This window comes from Neophocaena asiaeorientalis, unplaced genomic scaffold (genome assembly GCF_003031525.2).
Source record: "Neophocaena asiaeorientalis asiaeorientalis breed wild unplaced genomic scaffold, Neophocaena_asiaeorientalis_V1.1 scaffold259, whole genome shotgun sequence".
NCBI classification, from domain to species: Eukaryota; Metazoa; Chordata; class Mammalia; order Artiodactyla; family Phocoenidae; genus Neophocaena; species Neophocaena asiaeorientalis.
The window spans coordinates 13,291-33,122 of NW_020172985.1; the positions used below are offsets into that span (position 1 = coordinate 13,291).

Genomic DNA, 19,832 nt, shown 5'->3' on the forward strand with positions numbered 1-19,832 from the left:
ATGGGCTGTAATTGAGGCACGTGATCCCAGTAGTTGTGGCACAAGGGCTTAGCTGCCCCACGGCATGTGGGATCTTAGTTCCCTGACCAGGGATTGAACCTGCATCCCCTGCATTGCAAGGCAGATTCTTTACCACTGGACCACCAAAGAGGTCCCACCATTAGCATTTTGATGCATTTCCTCCCAGTGTTCACACACACACACACACACACACACACACACACACACACACACACACAGAGTAATTGAAGTATAATTTACATACAATGCTGTATTAGTTCCAGGTACACAAAATAATGATTTGCATCCATTGTATTCCATCAGTGGTATGAAAGTACTTGTTTCCCCACAATAAATGTTTTATAAAACATTTTCATTTTTACTATTAATATAGGTTTAAAAAAGTATCTATATAATTGTTATGATTTACATACTTATGAGCCCCTTGTGTATGTTTTTCTATGAAGTGTTTTATCATATTCTTTGTCTATGGGAGGAGGTTAAATATTGGTCTCTGTATTGATTTATAAGAGCTCTCTATATAAGGAAAATTAGCCCTTTATCTGATAAATATGTTGCATACTTTTCCTCAGTTCTGTTGCTTTTTAAAGTACTGATTTAAAATAAGTGACTCTGCACTGAGTTTAAACTTTATTATTGATTTTTTTTTTTTTTGCGGTATGCGGGCCTCTCACTGCTGTAGCCTCTCCCATTGCGGAGCACAGGCTCCGGATGTGCAGGCTTAGTGGCCATGGCTCACGGGCCCAGCCGCTCCGCAGCATGTGGGATCTTCCCAGACCAGGGCACAAACCCGTGTCCTCTGCATCGGCAGGTGGACTCTCAACCACTGCGCCACCAGGGAAGCCCTATTACTGATTTTTAAACCTTGAATCAAGCTTTCTCTGAACTTGGATGCGTACTTGCAGGTATTTTGCAGATGGACCAGTTTTACATGAGCTTGTATATGACAGATAATTATGTCAGTATGTTATGATTTTTAATTTTTATTGGTTCTGAGTCTACATTTTCCTTTTTCTACTGTAAGAATCTTTTTCTGATGTTTTCTTTGAACATTTAAAACCACCACTGATTCTTCAGAGGCTCAGTGGCCTCTGTTGGCTGTAGAGGAGATAGAAAGAGTACTACTTCTAATGGCAGTCACCCTGATCATATTTCTTGTTTTGCAACAGGAACCAAAGGAGGAGAATGGATTGCAGAAAATGAAGACAAAACAGTTGAATAGAGCAAAGTGTTTGGCTAAAAGAAAAATTGCACGTATGTTTTCATTTTTGTGTTGAGAATGGTTTCGAAATTACAACAATCATAGACCTGACACTGGTTTCTTCATTAGGAAGAGGTTTCTCTGAATAAGGTTGTGTGTGCTTCCTGTTAATTCTGGGTTTCATTAAAATTTGTAGGGATCACAATTAACCTATAGCATATATAAATGACTTATTAAATACAATGTTGAAATTAAAAATGTGATCTTCAGAGTTAGGATTTGGATTTGAATCCTTGCTCCACCTTACTGTGTGGACTTTAGGCAAGCCACTACTTTCAGCCTACCTCTGTTTCCTCATCAATAACATGCAGATAACACTTAGAAAGTCACTTAGTGGCTCCAATAATGGTGTGTTTTACTCTTTTGTTCATTAAAATTTTTAGGGAAAAACTCTTCTGTGTGTTTCCTGTATTCTTAACACTTCACTCTGGTCATCAAATGTGTAGGGTTTTTTTTCCCCCACACCAAGCGGTTCTCCAGCTCTCTGGCAGGCACTGGGTGCCCTACAATTTAAGGAAATCTGACACTCTCAGATCCCACAAGTTAAGGGCTTAATTCTGCAGGACTACCCCTTCTTTTAGACGGCAGTTGCAATTCCAGGTTGTTACCTGTGCTTCTGACTGACTTGCTGTAAATCAGAGGTTCCCATGACCCCTTTCTTGGGTTTGATTAATTTGTTAAAATGGCTCTCAGAATTCAGGGAAAGTTTACTTATTAGATGACTGGTTTGTTATAAAGTGTATAACTCAGGAACAGCTAGATGGACGAGATGCATAGGACAAGATATAGGAAAAGGGGTGCGGATCTCCATGTCCTGTCCAGGTATGTCATCCTCCCAGTACACACACATATTCACCAACCTGGAAGCTCACCAAACATTGTAGTTCATGTATTTTTATGGAGGCTTCATTATGCAGGTATGGTTGATTAAATCATTGGCCATTGGTTCAACTTCCAGCCAGCCCCTCTCCCTTGGACATTGGGGAGTTGGAATGAAAGTTCTAATCCTCTAATACCTTGGTTGGTTCCCCCTGGCGACCAGCCCCCATCCTTAGGGGCTTTCTAAAAGTAAGTTCATTAACATAGTCTCTGATGTGCCAAAGAGGGGATTGTTACGAATAACAAAAGACATCTTTATTGCTCTTTTCATTGAGGAAATTCCAAGGGTATTAGGAGCTCTGTGACAGGGCCAGGGGCAAAGATTAGGTATATATTTATTACTATAAATCACAGTATCAGAAAAATCCTTTGTTGGAAGTTTTTTCTCTTCTGACTTTGTTACTCAATTGTGAAATCGTTTAATAATTACTGTATTTTTGCATTTTAATGTCATGTGAGATGTTTAAGTATTTCAGTGAAGTTTTCAAAACTATGATAACTGGCTGAAATTATTACAACAGTTGATTGAAGATAAAGAAGGATTTTTTTCACTGTTAATTTGAATTTTGGTGATTTAAGGTATAATTCTCAGCCTTATAAAATTAACCATAATTTTTGTTGTTGTTGCTAAATCATTGTGTTATGTCTAGAGGTGGCTGTCACTATGGTTAGATCTGTTGAATGTACTCAAGTTATTTTCAGTCTTGAGAATTATTGATAATAGTTACTTTTTGAGGTGCAGTAATCTTTATCAATTGATAGTTAGGTTTTTGTCACCATTGGTAGAACGTTGATAGTTGTTTGCTTGCTGTCTGTGTTTCACGTTTTTATATAATTGTGTCCTGCTCTTTTTCCCAGTCTTAGTCTTTTAAATTTTTTTTAAAATTCAGCCTGACAATTTCAGTCTTTTTAATTGTCCTTTACATTTATATTTAATGTAATTAATGATGTAATTGGATTGAAAGCTGTTTATTTGTTCCAATTGTTCCTTCTTTTTCTGTTCTTTTTTTGACTTTGTTGAGTATTATTTTATGATTCCATTTAATTTCTACTATTTACTTACCTTATATCTCTTTAAAAAAATATTTAGTGGTTCCTCTAGAGTTTACAGTATACATGTTTAATTAATCACAGTTACTTTCAAATAATGTCATATTGTTTTACACGTAGTATAAAGACTCCTTAGTATAAAGACTCCTGATTCCTTTCTACCCTCCTTTGTGTTATTTTTACCATACGTTTTACTTTTGCATATATTATTAACACAATACATTGATACTATTTTGCTTTAGATAGTTAAATGACTTTCAGAGGAATGGAAATAAGAAATAAACAATTCCATATTTTCCTTTATTTGTGCCATCAAGGGCTTTTTATTTCTTTGTGTAGGTCCCAGTTTCTGTCCAGTATCATATTTTTTCTGCTGGAAGAGCTTCCTTTATCACTTATTTTAACGTAGACCAATTAATTCTCTCTTTTATTTTTGTCTGAAAATGTATTTCTCCATTTTTATGGTAATTGCTTTACTGAGATATAACTCACTCAATTTATTCATCATATAATACTTTCATCATTGAAATATACAGTGGGTTTTAGTATATTAACAGAGTTGTGTAACCATCACCACAGTCTAATTCTAGAATGTTCTCATCACTCCAGAAAGAAACCCTATATACTTATCCAGTAACCCAAAGCCCTCATCCCACCCAGCCCTAAGCAACTATTAATTTACTTTCTGTCTTTATAGATTTGCATATTCTGGACATTCCATATAAATGGAATAATATAGTATGTAGTCTTTCATGACTGGTTTTTGTACTTAATTTTTTCAGGTTCATCTGTGTTTTGGCGTGTATTAGTACTTCATTCCTTTGTTGCCAGATATTATTCCACTATATTGCTGTGCCATGTTTTGTTTATGTAGTCATCATTTGATGGATATTTGAGTTGTTTCTCCTCTTTGGTTATTGACTAAAGTTGCTGTGAACATTCAAGTACTCGTTTTTATGTGGCTGTATGTTTCCATTTCTCTTGAGTGATATAGCTAGGAGTGGAATTCCTGGGTCATATGGTAACTCAATATTTAATTGTTTGAGAAACTGCCAGATTGCTTTCTAAAATGGATGCACCATTTTACATTTCCACCAGCATCGTATGAGAGTTCCAGTTTCTCCATATCCTTGCCAACAGTTATTTTCCTTTTTCTTTTTTCCCCCATTACAGCCATCCTAGTGGGTGTGAAATAGTATCTCATTGAGGTTTTTTTTTTTTTCCTGCGCCACCAGGGAAGCCCTGTTGAGCATCTTTTCATGTGCTTATTGGTCATTTCTTTGCTTATTAAAAATATTTTTATTATAAAATACACATAACATAAAATATACTACTTTAACCATTTATAACCATTTAAAAATGTTTTTATCATGAAGCAGTGTTGAATTTTGTCAAATGCTTTTTCTTTGTCTATTGAGATGATCATATGGGTTTTGTCTTTTGTCAGTTTGGTGTGTTAATTGATTTTCATATGTTAAGTCAACCTTCCATTCCTGTGATGAATTCTACTCTGTCATAGTGTGTAATCTTTTTATATTACTTCTAGATTTAGTATGCTAACATTATGTTGAGAATTTTTGCATTTACATTCATAAGAGATATTGTTCTGTAGTTTTCTTGTGATGTCTTTGTCTGGATTTGGTATCAGACTAATACTGGCCTCATAGAATGAGTTGAACATTGTTCCCTCCTGTTCTATATTAGGAAAAGATTGTGAAGATTTAATATTATTTTTCTTTAATTGTTGGACAGAATTCACCAGTGAAGCCATCTGGGCCTAGGCTTTTCTTTGTAGATAGTTTTTGATTACTAATTCAATTTTTAAAATGTATTTATATTTGGCTGCACTGGGTCTTCATGTGGGCTTTCTCTAGTTGTGGTGAGCAGGGTCTACCCTTTGTTGCGGTGTGCAGGCTTCTCATTACAGTGGCTTCTCATGTTGTGGAGCGCAGGCTCTAGGCGCGTGGGCTTCAGTAGCTGTGGCATGTGGGCTCTAGAGTGCAGGCTTAGTAGTTGTGGCACACAGGTTTAGTTGCTCTGAGGCATGTGGGATCTTCCTGGACTAGGGCTTGAACCCGTGTCCCCTGCATTGGCAGGCAGATTCTTAACTACTGCACCACCAGGGAAGTCCTCAGTTTCTTATCTGTTGTAGTTCTGTTCAGTTTTTATATTTTTTCACAAGTCAGCTTTGGCAGTTTGTCTTTTATTTTTGTATTTGTTAGTAATGTCTCCACTGCCATTCTGCTTTTAGTTATTTGAGTCTTCTTTTTCCCCCTGCTCAGATCTAACTCAAAGTTTGCCAGTATTTTTAGTTTTCGAAAACCAACTTTTCATCTCATTGATTTTTCTTGTTTTACTATTTTTAAAATTAATTTCTCCTCTATTATTTTGTTTATTTTCTGCTTTCTTTAGGTTTAGTTTTCTCTTTTTTTTCTGTATCTTAAGGTGGAAGTTTAGGTTATTTGTTTGAGATCTTTCTTTTTTAATATAGGCATTAGATAGATGTAAATTTCCCTTTAAGTACTGCTTTAGCTAAATCGTTTAAGTTTTTAAGACATATTTTCATTTTCATTCATCTCAGAGTATTTTCTACTTTCCCATTGTAATTTTTTCTTTCACCCATTTGGTTACTTAGTGTTTTATTTAATTTCCACGTATTTGTCCATTCCCCAAATTTCTTCCTTCTGTTATTTATAATTTCACTCATTATGTTGGAAAACATGCTTTGTATGTTTTTTATCTTTCTGTGTTTGTTGAGGCTTGTTTTATCACCATCATATTTTCTATCCTGGAGAATATTTCATGTGCACTTGAGGAAAATGTTTATTCTGCAACTGTTGGATAGAGTGTTCTGTAGATATCTATTTGGTCTGGTTGGATTATAGTGTTGTTTGTCTTCTATTTACTTGATGTTCTGCTTAGTTCTCCTTTTTACTGAAAGTTGTAGATTCAATCTCCTTCATTTTTGAGAAATACTTCCCTGGCTATAGGATATGGTTTGACAGTTTTTTCTTTCATCATTTTCAAGATGTCACTTTATTATTTTCTGGTTGCAGAGTTTTTAATGAGAAGTTGGCTTTAATCCTCATCTTTGTTCTTTTGAATGTAACATGTTTTTCTCTCTGGCTTCCTTCAATGTAGTCTGTATCTTTGTTTTTTTTTTTACCAGTTTGAATATAATATTTAGATATGAATTTTTTGTTGGGGTCATGGAATGTATTTTTCTTGATAGTCTTTTTGGATCTGTGATTTGAGGTCTGATTTGAGATCTCTATTTACTTTGGAAAATTCTCAGCCTGTATTTGTGTGTGTGTATAACTTTCATTAAGACTTCATTTTATTAGAGCTGTTTTAGGTTACAGCAAAACTGAGGACAAGGTAGAGATTTCTTACCTCACACATACATAGCCTCACACATACATAGCCTCCTCCATTATCAACTTCTCCTATCAAAGTGATAGATTTGTTACAATTGATGTACCTACATTGACATATTATAATCATCCTAAGTCTGTAGTTTACACTAGGGTTCACTCTTGGTGTTACACATTCGATGGGTTTTGAGAAATATATAATGACATGTATCCATTATTATGGTATCAAACAGAGTATTTTCACTGCCTTAAAAATTCTCTGTGCTCCACCTATTCATCCCTACCCTACTTCCCCTGCCAATCTGTGACAACCACTGGTCTTCTTACTGTCTTCATAGTTTTGCCTTTTCCAGAATGTCACGTAGTTGGAGTCAGACGGTATATAGCCTTTTCAGATTGGCTTCTTTCACTTAGTAATATGCATTTAATTTTCCTCTGTGTCTTTTCAAGCTTTGGTAAATCTTTTTTTTTTATATAGCACTGAATAATATTCCATTGTCTGGCTCTACCATAGTTTATTTATCTGTTCACCTACTGAAAGACATTTGGTTGCTTCCAAGTTTTGGCAATTAAGAATAAAGCTGGAATAAACATCTCTGTGCAGGTTTTGGGGTGGACATGAGTTTTTAATTCCTTTGGGTAAATACCAAGGAACATGATTGCTGAGTATGCTAAGAGTATATTTAGTTTTATAAGAAAGCACCAATCTCTCTTCCAAAGTGGCTATACCATTTTGCAGTCCCACCAGCAATGAATGAGAGTTCCTGTTACTCCATATCCTCACCAGCATTTGGTGTTGTCAGTGTTCCAGAACTTGACCATTCTAGTAGTTGTGCAGTGATACCTCCTTTTTTCAATTTGCATTTTGCTGATGATATATGATGTGGAATATCTTTTCGTATGCTTGTTTGCTCTGTATATCATCTTGGTGAGTTGTCTGTCAAAGTCTTTGGCCCACTTTTTAGTTGTGTTTATTTTCTTACAGTTGAGATTTAAGAGTTCTTTGTATATTTTGGATAACAGTCCTTTATCAGATATGTCTTTTGCAAATATTTTCTCCCAGTCTGTGGCTTGTTTTCTTATTCTTGCAACATTGTCTTTTGCAGAGCAGGAGTTTTTAATTTTAATGACATCCAGCTTATTTACTTCTTTCCTGGATCATGCCTTTAGATATAATCTAAAAAGTTATTGCCATACCTAATGTCATCTAGGTTTTCTATGTTATTTTATAGGACTTTTATAGTTTTGTGTTTCACGTATCAGTTTATGATCCAGTGAGTTAATTTTGGGAATGGTGTTAGATCTTTGTCTAGATTCAGTTTTGGGGATATGAAATGTCCAGTTGTTCCAGCTACATTTGTTGAAGATAATCCCTTTGCTTCATTGTATTGTCTTTGCTCCTTTGTAAAAATCAGGCAACTATATTTATGTGGGTCTATTTCTGGGCTCTCTCTTCTGTTCCATTGACCTATTTGTTCTTTCACCAATTCCACACTGTTTTGATTACTGTAGCTTTATATAGTAGGTTTTAAAGTCAGGTAACATCAGCCCTCCAACTTTGTCCTTTTTCTTCAATATTGTGTTGACTATTCTGGATCTTTTGCCCTCTCCATATAAACTTTAGAATAAGTTTGTTGGTATCCACAAAATTACTTGTTGGAATTTTGATTTGGAATGCATTGAATCTACAGATCAGTTTGCGAAAAACTGATATCTTGACATTACTGAGTCTTTCTATCCATGAACATGGAATATCCCTTTATTTAGTTAATCCTTATTTGATTTTGTTCATTAGAGTTCTCTAGTTTTCCTCTTATAGATCTTGTACATTATTTTGTTACCAATGTAAGTGCTATTGTGTTTTACATTTCAAATTTACATTTCAAATCACACTTGTTCATTGCTGGTATATGGAATGTGATTGGCCATTTTATACTAACCTTGTGTACCATAACCTTACTATAATTACTTAATAGTTCCAGGAATTGTTTTATAGATTCAATTGGATTTTCTACTTAGATGATAGTGTCATTTGTGAACAAAGACAGTTTTATTTTTCTTAGTCTGTATATTGTTTATTTCCTTTTCTTGTCTTATTGCATTAGCTGGTATGTCTAGTACGGTGTTGAAAAGGAATGATAAGAGGGGACATCCTAGCCTTTTTCCTGTTCTTAGTGGGAAAGCTTTGAGTTTTCACCATTTAGTATGATGTTGGCTATAGCGTTTTTATAGATATTCTCTATCAAGTTGAGAATGTTCTATATTCCTAGTTTATGGAGAAGTTTTATCATGAATTAGTGTTTGATTTTGTCCAGTGCTTTTTCTGAATCTATTGAATATGATATGTGATTTTTCTTTTTTGTTCTGTTTATGTGTTGTACTACATTAATTAATTTTTGAGTGTTGAGCTAACATGCACATCTGGGATAAACCCCACTTGGTCATGGTGTATAATTCTTTTTGTACATTGTTAGATTTAATTTGCTACTATTTGTTGAGGATTTTTGTATCTGTGTTCATGTTCATGCAAGATACTGGTCTGTAGTTTTCTTGTAATGTTTTTGCCTAGTTTTAGTGTTAGGTTTAATGGTGATCATGTAGAATGACTTAGGAAGTATTCCCTCTGCTTCTGTCCTCTGAAAGAGATTGTATAGAATTTGTATAATTTCTTCCTTAAACGTTTGGTAGAATTCATTAGTGACTCTATCTGGGCCTGTTGCTTTTAGTAGTGGAAGGCTAATTATGGATTCTCTTTCTTTAATAGATATAGGTGTATTCAGACTGCCTATTTCTTCTCATGTGAGTGTTGGCAGATTGTGTGTTTCAAAGGGAATTGGTCTATTGCATCTAGGTTATCAGATTTGCAGGCATGGAGTTGTTCATAGTATTCCTTTATTTATTTTTATTATTATTATTTTTTTTTTGCGGTACGCGGGCCTCTCACTGTTATAGCCTCTCCCGTTGTGGAGCACAGGCTCCGGATGCGCAGGCTCAGTGGCCATGGCTCACGGGCCTAGCCGCTCCGCGGCATGTGGGATCTTCCCGGACTGGGGCATGAACCCGTGTCCCCTGCATCAGCAGGCAGACTCTCAACCACTGTGCCACCAGGGAAGCCCTCCTTTATTATTTTTTTAATGCCCATGAGATCTGTAGTGATGTCCTCTTTTTCATTTCTGGTACTAGTAATTTGTGCCCTTTCTTTTTTTAGTCAGCCTAGCTAGTGATTTATCAATTTTATTTATTGATGTTTTTTCTTTTTATTAAAAAACCAGCTTTTGGTTTGGTTTATTTTCTCTACTTATTTCTTGATGTCAATTTCATTGATTTCTGCTGTAATTCTTTGTTATTTTCCTGCTTACTTTTTTTTTTTTTTTTTTTTTTTTTTTTTCCTGGTTCCCTAAGGCAGCAGTCCCTAATCTTGTTAGCACCAGGGACCAGTTTCCTGGAAGACAGTTTTTACGCGGACTGGGGATCAGGGAGGTATGGTTCAGGCAGTAATGCAAGTGATGGGGAGTGGCAGATGAAGCTTCACTCACTTGCCTGCCGCTCACCTCCTGCTGTGTGGTCCGGTTCCTAACAGGCCATGGACTGGTCCGCGGCCCAGGGTTTGGGGACCCCTGCCCTAAGGTATAGATGTAGATGATTGATTTTAGATCTTTCCAGTGTATGCATTTAATGCTGTAACTCTCCTCTAGGCACTGCTTTTGCTGCATCCTGCAAATTTTGATAAGACGCATTTTTCATTTTCATTTGATTCAAAGTATTTTTATATTGCTCTTGAGATTTCTTCTTTGACCCATGAGTTATTTAGAAGTTGTTTAATCTTCATGTATTTTGAGGTGTTCCTGTTTTCTTTCTGTTACTGATTTTTAGTTTAATTCCATTGTGGTCTGAGTATAGACATTGCATGATTTCTCTTGTTTTAAATTTAAGGCGTGTTTTATGGCCCAGAACGTGGTTTGTCTTGGTGAATGTTCTGTGTGAGCTTGAGAAGAATGTGTGTTCTGTTGTTACTAGTTGGAGTAGTCTGTAGATGTCTATTGTATTCAATTGATTGATGATGTTGTTGAGTTAAACTATATCCTTACTGATTTTCTGCCTGCTGGATCTGTCCATATGTGATAGAGGGGGGTTGGTATTTCCAACTGTGATAGTGGGTCATCTATTTCTCCTTGCAGTTCTACCATTTTTTGCCTCACCAATGACACTCTTTTGTTAGGCACATACACATTAAGGATTGTTATGTCTTCTAGGAGACTTAATCCCTATGTAGTGCCTTTCTTTATTCCTGATAACTTTCCTTGCTTAGAAGTCTGCTCTGTCTGAAATTAATAGAGTTACTCTTGCTTTCTTTTGATTAGTGTTAGCATGGTACATTTTTCCATCCATTTACTTTAAAAAAATTATTTATTTGTTTGGGCGTGTCGGGTCTTAATTGCGGCACACGGGATCTTTTAGTTGTGGCATGTGGAATCTTTAGTTGAGGCATGTGGGATCTAGTTCCCTGACCAGGGATCAAACCCTTGCCCCCTGCATTGGGAACATGGAGTCTTAGCCACTGGACCACCAGGGAAATCCACATCCATTTACTTTTTTTTTTTTTTTGGTTGTGTTGGGTCTTCGTTGCTTTGCACAGGCTTTCTCTAGTTGTGGCGAGCAGGGACTACTCTTTGTTGCAGTGCACAGGCTTTTCATTGCAGTGTGCAGCCTTTTCATTGTGGTGGCTTCTCTGGTTGCAGAGCATGGGCTCCAGGCATGTGGGCTTCAGTAGTTGTGACACGCTGGCTCAGTAGTTGTGGCTCGTGGGCTCTAGAGGGCAGGTTCAGTAGTTGTGGTGCATGGGCTTAGTTGCTCCACGGCGTGTGGGATCTTCCCGGACCAGGGCTTGAACCCATGTCCCCTGCATTGGCAGGCGGATTCTTAACCATTGCGCCACCAAGGAAACCCCATCCATTTACTTTTAATCTATATTTCTCTTTGTATTTAAAGTGGGTTTCTGGGACTTCCTGGTGTGGTGGTTAAGAATCCATCTTCCAGTGCAGGGGACATGGGTTCGAGCCCTGATTGGGGAGCTAAAATCCCACATGCCGTGGGGCAACTAAGCCCACATGTTCTGGAGTCCACGTGCCACAACCAGAGAGAAGCCTGCGCACTGCAACGAGGAGCCTAAGCACCACAGTGAAAGATCCCATGTTCCACAATGAAGATCCTGTGTGCCACAACTAAAGACCTGAGGCAGCCAAATAAATAAAAAATAAATAAATAAAGTATGTTTCTTTCTTTCCTTCTTTCTTTTCTTTTTTTAGCATATTAGCTTTATTAATTTTTCCAAAGAATCAACATTTGTCTTTATCAATTTTCTCAATTTTTTTTTTTTTTTTTGGCCACTCCATGTGGCATGTAGGATCTTAGTTCCCCAACCAGGGATCGAACCTGTGCATTGGGAGCACAGAGTCTTAACCGCTGGACTGCCAGGGAAGTCCTTAAAGTGGGTTTCTTGTAGACAACATATAGTTGAGTCTTATTTTTTGATCCAATCTCTGTCTTTTTTATTTTTCAGTCTTTGTCTTTTAATTGATACATTTAATCCATTGACATTCAAAGTGATTAGAGGCATATCTTGTTTAATTTTGCTTCACTTTATTGAGCTATGTAGATTTTTTTTTTTTAAACACAAATAGAAAGTTTATGGCAACCCAGTGTTAAACAAATCTCTTGGGTGCCATTTTTCCAACAGCACTTGCTCGCTTCATGTCTCTGTGTCACATTTTGGTAATTCTTGAAATATTTCAACCCCTCCACAATCAAAAGATTAAAACTTTTTGAAGGCTCAGATGCTGGTTAGCACTTTTTAGCAATGAAGTAATTTTTTTCAGTAACATTTTTTAATGAAGGTGAAATTGTGCAACTCAGATTGGGACTTGAACCCATGGGCTGGGACTCAAACCCAGCCCAAACCCAGATTGGGATTTGAACAGTCTTCTAACTGAGATCACACACCAGGTCTCAGGACTTAATGAAGCTCAGGTTCTTTTTGGGTGATTTTTGAATTTTATTTTAGTTTTTATACAGCAGGTTCTTATTAGTTATCTATTTTATACATATTAGTGAATATATGTCAATCCCAATCACCCAATTCATCCCACCACCACCACCCCCCCTGCCACTTTCCCCCCTTGGTGTCCATACGTTTGTTCTCTACATGTGTGTCTTTATTTCTGCCCTGCAAACCGGTTCATCTGTACCATTTTTCTGGTTCCACATATGTGCGTTAATGTATGATATTTGTTTCTCTCTTTCTGACTTAGACAGTCTAGATCCATCCACGTCTCTACAAATAACTCAATTTCGTTCCTTTTTATGGCTGAGTAATATTCCATTGTATATATGTACCACATCTTCTGTATCCATTCGTCTGTTGATGGACACTTAGGTTGCTTCCATGTCCTGGCTGTTGTAAATAGAGCTGCTGTGAACATTTTGGTACATGACTCCTTTTGAATTATGGTTTTCTCAGGGTATATGCCCAGTAGTGGGATTGCTGGGTCGTATGGTAGTTCTATTTTTAATTTTTTAAGGAACCTCCATACTGTTCTCCATAGTGGCTGTATCAATTTACATTCCCACCAACAGTGCAAGAGTGTTCCCTTTTCTCCACACCCTCTCCAGCATTTGTTGTTTGTTGATGCCCATTCTAACTGGTGTGAGGTGATACCTCATTGTAGTTTGATTTGCATTTCTCTAATAATTAGTGGTGTTGAGCAGCTTTTCATATGCTTCTTGGCCATCTGTATATCTTCTTTGGAGAAATGTCTATTTAGGTCTTCTGCCCAGTTTTTGATTGAGTAGTTCTTTTAATATTGAGCTGCTTTTATATTTTGGAGATTAACCCTTTGTCCGTTGATTTGTTTGCAAATATTTTCTCCCATTCTGAGGGTTGTCTTTTTGTCTTGTTTATGGTTTCCTTTGCTGTGCAAAAGCTTTTAATTTTCATTAGGTCCCGTTGGTTTATTTTTGTTTTTATTTCCATTTTTCTAGGAGGTGGATCAAAAAGGATCTTGCTGTCATTTATGTCAAAGAGTGTTTCTCCTATGTTTTCTTCTAAGAGTTTTATACTGTCTGGCCTTACATTTAAGTCTTTAATCCATTTTGAGTTTATTTTTGTGTATGGTGTTAGCAAGTGTTCTAATTTCATTCGTTTACACGTAGCTGTGCAGTTTTCCCAGCACCACTTATTGAAGAGGGTGTCTTTTCTCCATTGTCTATTCTTGCCTCCTTTATTAAAGATAAGGTGACCATATGTGTGTGGGTTTATCTCTGGGCTTTCTATCCTGTTCCATTGATCTATCTTTGTTTTTGTGCCAGTACCATACTGTCTTGATTACTGTAGCTTTGTAGTATAGTCTGAAGTCAGGGAGTCTGATTCTTCCAGCTCTGTTTTTCTTTCTCAAGACTGCTTTGGCTATTCGGGGTCTTCTGTGTTTCCATACAAATTGTGCAATTTTTTGTTCTAGTTCTGTGAAAAATGGCATTGATAGTTTGGTAGGGATTGCATTGAATCTGTAGATTGCTTTGGGTAGTATAGTCATTTTTACAATGTTGATTCTTCCAATCCAAGAACATAGTATATCTCTCCCATCTGTTTGTATCATTTTAAATTTCTTTCATCAGTGTTTTATAGTTTTCTTCATACAGGTCTTTTGTTTCCTTAGGTAGGTTTATTCCTAGGTATTTTATTCTTTTTGTTGCAGTGGTAAATGGGACTGTTTCCTTAATTTCTCTTTCAGATTTTTCATCATTGGTGTATAGGAATGCAAGAGATTTCTATGCATTAATTTTGTATCCTGCTATTCTACCAAATTCATTGATTAGCTCTAGTAGTTTTCTGGTAGCATCTTTAGGATTCTCTATGTATAGTATCATGTCATCTGCAAACAGTGACATTTTTACTTCTTCTTTTCCAATTTGGATTCCTTTTATTTCTTTTTCTTCTCTGATTGCTGTAACTAAAACTTCCAAAACTATGTTGAATAATAGTGGTGAGAGTGGGCAACCTTGTTTTGTTCCTGATCCTAGAGGAAATGGTTTCAGTTTTTCACCATTGAGAATGATGTTTGCTGTGGGTTTGTCATATATGGCCTTTATTATGTTGAGGTAGGTTTCCCCTGTGCCTGCTTTCTGGATAGTTTTTATCATAAATGGGTGTTGAATTTTGTCAAAAGCTTTTTCTGCATCTCTTGAGATGATAATATAGGTTTTCTCCTTCAATTTGTTAATATGGTTTATCACATGGATTGATTTTCATGTATTGAAGAATCCTTGCATCACTGGGATAAACCCCACTTGATCATGATGTATGATCCTTTTAATGTGCTGTTGGGTTCTGTTGGCTAGTATTTTGTTGAGGAGTTTTGCATCTGTGTTCATCAGAGATATTGGGCTGTAGTTTTCTTTTTTTGTGACATTGTTGTCTTGTTTTGGTATCAGGGTGATGGTGGCCTCATAGAATGAGTTTGGGAGTGTTCCTCCCTCTGCTGTATTTTGGAAGAGTTTGAGAAGGATAGGTGTTAGCTCTTCTCTAAATATTTGGTAGAATTGGCCTGTGAAGCCATCTGGTCCTGGGCTTTTGTTTGTTGCAAGATTTTTAATCACAGTTTTAATTTTAGTGCTTGTGATTGGTCTGTTTATATTTTGTATTCTTGGTTCAGTCTCGGAAGGTTGTGCTTTTCTAAGAATTTGTCCATGTCTTCCAGATTGTCCATGTTATTGGCATAGAGTTGCTTGTAGATATCTCTCATGATCCTTTGTATTTCTGCCGTGTCAGTTGTTACTTCTCCTTTTTCATTTCTAATTCTGTTGATGTGAGTCTTTTCCCTTTTTTCTTGGTGAGTCTGGCTAATGGTTTATCAATTTTGTTTATCTTCTCAAAGAACCAGCTTTTAGTTTTATTGATCTTTGCAATTTTTTCCTTCCTTTCTTTTTAATTTATTTCTGATCGGATCTTTATGATTTCTTTCCTTCTGCTAACTCCGGGGTTTTTTTTTGTTCTTCTTTTCTAATTGCTTTAGGTATAGGATTAGGTTGTTTGAGATTTTTCTTGTTTCTTGAGGTAGGATTGTAATGCTATAAATTTCCCTCTTAGAACTGCTTTTGCTGCATCCCATAGGTTTTGGGTCGTTGTGTTTTCCTTGTCATTTGTTTCTAGGTATTTTTTGATTTCCTCTTTGATTTCCTCAGTGATCTATTAGTTACCTAATAGCATATTGTTCAGCCTCCGTGTGTTTGTAATTTTTACAGATTTTTTCCTATAATTGATATCTAGTCTTATAGCGTTGTAGTGGGAAAAGATACTTCATAGGATTTCAATTTTCTTAAATTTACCAAGGCTTGATTTGTGACCCAAGATATGATCTATCCTGGAGACTGTTCCACAAACAGTTGAGAATAAAATGTATTCTGTTGTTTTTGGATGGAACGTCCTATAAATATCAATTAAGTTCATCTTTGTTTTGTTTTTAATATATATATATTAGTAATACAGTTTTAATGTTATTTATTTTTTATTTATTTATTTTTGGCTGTGTTGGGTCTTGGTTTCTGTACGAGGGCTTTCTCTAGTTGCGGCGAGTGGGGGCCATTCTTCATCGTAGTGTGCTGGCCTCTCACTGTCACGGCCTCTCTTGTTGCGGAGCACAGGCTCCAGACACGCAGGCTCAGTAGTTGTGGTTCACGGGCCCAGTTGCTCCGCGGCATGTGGGATCTTCCCAGACCAGGGTTTGAACCCGTGTCCCCTGCATTGGCAGGCAGATTCTCAACCACTGTGCCACCAGGGAAGCTCTTGTATTTTTTAATTTATCTATTTTATTTCTTTATTTTTGGCTGCATTCGGTTTTTGTGCGTGGGCTTTCTCTAGTTGCAGTGAGTGGGGGCTACTCTTCATTGCGGTGCATGGGCTTCTCATTGCGGTGGCTTCTCTTGTTGCAGAGCACGTGGTCTAGAGGCCTGGGTTTCAGGAGTTGTGGCTCGTGGGTTCTGGAGCGCAGGCTCAGTAGTTGTGGCACACAGGCTTAGTTGCTCCACGGCATGTGGGATCTTCCCAAACCAGGGCTTGAACCCATGTCCCCTGCATTGGCAAGCAGATTCTTAACCACTGCACCACCAGGGAAGCCCTAGTTCATCTTGTTTAATGTGTCGTTTAAAAATTAGTTACCTAATAGCATATTGTTCAGCCTCCGTGTGTTTGTAATTTTTACAGATTTTTTCCTATAATTGATATCTAGTCTTATAGCGTTGTAGTGGGAAAAGATACTTCATAGGATTTCAATTTTCTTAAATTTACCAAGGCTTGATTTGTGACCCAAGATATGATCTATCCTGGAGACTGTTCCACAAACAGTTGAGAATAAAATGTATTCTGTTGTTTTTGGATGGAACGTCCTATAAATATCAATTAAGTTCATCTTTGTTTTGTTTTTAATATATATATATTAGTAATACAGTTTTAATGTTATTTATTTTTTATTTATTTATTTTTGGCTGTGTTGGGTCTTGGTTTCTGTACGAGGGCTTTCTCTAGTTGCGGCGAGTGGGGGCCATTCTTCATCGTAGTGTGCTGGCCTCTCACTGTCACGGCCTCTCTTGTTGCGGAGCACAGGCTCCAGACACGCAGGCTCAGTAGTTGTGGTTCACGGGCCCAGTTGCTCCGCGGCATGTGGGATCTTCCCAGACCAGGGTTTGAACCCGTGTCCCCTGCATTGGCAGGCAGATTCTCAACCACTGTGCCACCAGGGAAGCTCTTGTATTTTTTAATTTATCTATTTTATTTCTTTATTTTTGGCTGCATTCGGTTTTTGTGCGTGGGCTTTCTCTAGTTGCAGTGAGTGGGGGCTACTCTTCATTGCGGTGCATGGGCTTCTCATTGCGGTGGCTTCTCTTGTTGCAGAGCACGTGGTCTAGAGGCCTGGGTTTCAGGAGTTGTGGCTCGTGGGTTCTGGAGCGCAGGCTCAGTAGTTGTGGCACACAGGCTTAGTTGCTCCACGGCATGTGGGATCTTCCCAAACCAGGGCTTGAACCCATGTCCCCTGCATTGGCAAGCAGATTCTTAACCACTGCACCACCAGGGAAGCCCTAGTTCATCTTGTTTAATGTGTCGTTTAAAGCTTGTGTTTCCTTATTTATTTTCATTTTGGATGATCTGTCCATTGGTGAAAGTGGGGTGTTACAGTCCCCTACTATTATTGTGTTAGTCGATTTCCCCTTTTATGGCTATTAGCATTTGCCTTATGTATTGAGGTGCTTATATGTTGGGTGCATAAATATTTACAGTTGTTATATCTTCTTGGATTGATCCTTTGATCATTTTGTAGTGTCTTTCTTTGTCTCATCTAATAATCTTTATTTTAAAGTCTATTTTGTCTGATATGAGAGTTTATACTCCATCTTTCTTTTTTTTGCGGTACATGGGCCTCTCACTGTTGTGGCCTCTCCCGTTGCGGAGCACAGGCTCCGGACGCGCAGACTCAGCAGCCATGGCTCACGGGCCCAGCCGCTCCACAGCATGTGGGATCTTCCCAGACCGGGGCACGAACCCGTGTCCCCTGCATCGGCAGGTGGACTGTCAACCACTTTACCAGCAGGGAAGCCCCTCCAGCTTTCTTTTGATTTCCATTTGCATGGAATATCTTTTTCCATCCCCTCACTTGCAGTCTGTATGTGAACTGGGTCTGAATTGGGTCTAGGTCTGAATTGGGTCTCTTGTAGACAGCATATGTACTGGTCTTGTTTTTGTATCCATTCAGCCAGTCTGTTTGTTTTGTTTGGAGCATTTTAGCCATTTGCATTTAAGGTAATTATCAATATACATGTTCCTGTTACTGTTTTTGTAATTGTTTTGGGTTTGTTTTTGTAGGTCTTTTCTTTCTCTTGTATTACCTGCCTAGAGAAGTTCCTTTAGCATTTGTTGTAAAGCTGGTTTGGTGGTGCTGAATTCTCTTAACTTTTGCTTATCTGTAAAGGTTTTAATTTCTCCATCAAACCTGAATGAGATCCTTGCTGGGTAGAGTAATCTTGGTTGTAGGTTTTTCCTTTCATCACTTTAAATATGTCCTCCCACTCCCTTCTGGCTTGCAGAGTTTCTGCTGAAAAATCAGTTGTTAACTTTATGGGGATTCAGTTGTACGTTATGTGTTGCTTTTCCTTTGCTGCTTTTAATATTTTTTCTTTTTATTTAATTTTTGATAGTTTAATTAGTATGTGTCTTAGTGTGTTTCTCTTTGGATTTATCCTGTATGGTACTCTCTGTGCTTCCTGGACTTGATTGACTGTTTCCTTTCCCATGTTAGAGAAGTTTTCGACTATAATCTCTTCAAACATTTTCTCAGACCCTTTCTTTTTCTATTCTTCTTCTGGGGTCCCTATAATTCGAATGTTGGTGTGTTTAATGTTGTCCCAGAGGTCTCTGAAACTGTCCTCAATTCTTTTCATTCTTTTTCCTTTATTCTGCTCCCTGGCAGTTATTTCCACCATTTTATCTTCCAGCTCACTTATCTGTTCTTCTGCCTCAGTTATTCTGTTATTGATTCCTTCTAGAGTATTTTTAATTTCAGTAATTGTGTTGTTCATCACTGTTTGTTTGCTCTTTAGCACTTCTAGGGCCTTGTTAAATGTTTCTTGTATTTTCTCCATTCTGGCTCTGAGATTTTGGATCATCTTTACTATCATCACTCTAAATTCTTTTTCAGGTAGGTTGCCTATTTCATCTCCATTTATTTGGTCTTGTAGGTTTTTACCTTGCTCCTTCGTCTGTAACATATATTTTTTGTCTTTTTTTTTAAATTTATTTTTTGATGCGTGGTGCTGTATTCCTGTCTTACTGGTTATTTGGCCTGAGACGTCCAGCACTGGGGTTTGCAGACAGTTTGATAGAGCTGGGTGTTGGTGCTGAGATGAGGAACTCTGGTAGGCCTCACTCAGATTGATATTCCTTGGGGTCTGAGGTTCTCTGTTAGTCCAGCAGTTTACCACAGCAAAAACAAGAAAAGAGAAAGGGGGGGTGGGGCAGCGAGCCAAAAGGAGAGATCACTAGCAAAGTATAAAGAATAAAAGTTAGAATAATAAAAGATTTATTAGGAAAAATAGAAATATAAAAGAATCAACAGTGAATCAGCAAGGTGAAACAGAACCTCAATGTAAAAGAGGGATAAAGAAGAGAAAAAAAAAAGGCCTTGGCTATGGGGGCGGAGTTTAGA

General features: G+C 37.4%; 1 protein-coding gene across 2 annotated transcripts in view; it reads left to right on the top strand.

Moving 5' to 3' along the window:
• Positions 1-1,194: 1,194 nt before the first annotated feature.
• The window catches only part of UIMC1 (ubiquitin interaction motif containing 1), an 89,138-nt gene continuing 70,500 nt past the window's right edge, over positions 1,195-19,832 (top strand). For both annotated transcript variants that reach the window (XM_024742160.1, XM_024742159.1), the window contains exon 1: positions 1,195-1,275. In XM_024742160.1, coding sequence (XP_024597928.1) covers positions 1,221-1,275 — 55 coding nt within the window. In that variant the 5' untranslated portion in view covers positions 1,195-1,220. The remainder of the gene's footprint in view (positions 1,276-19,832) is intronic.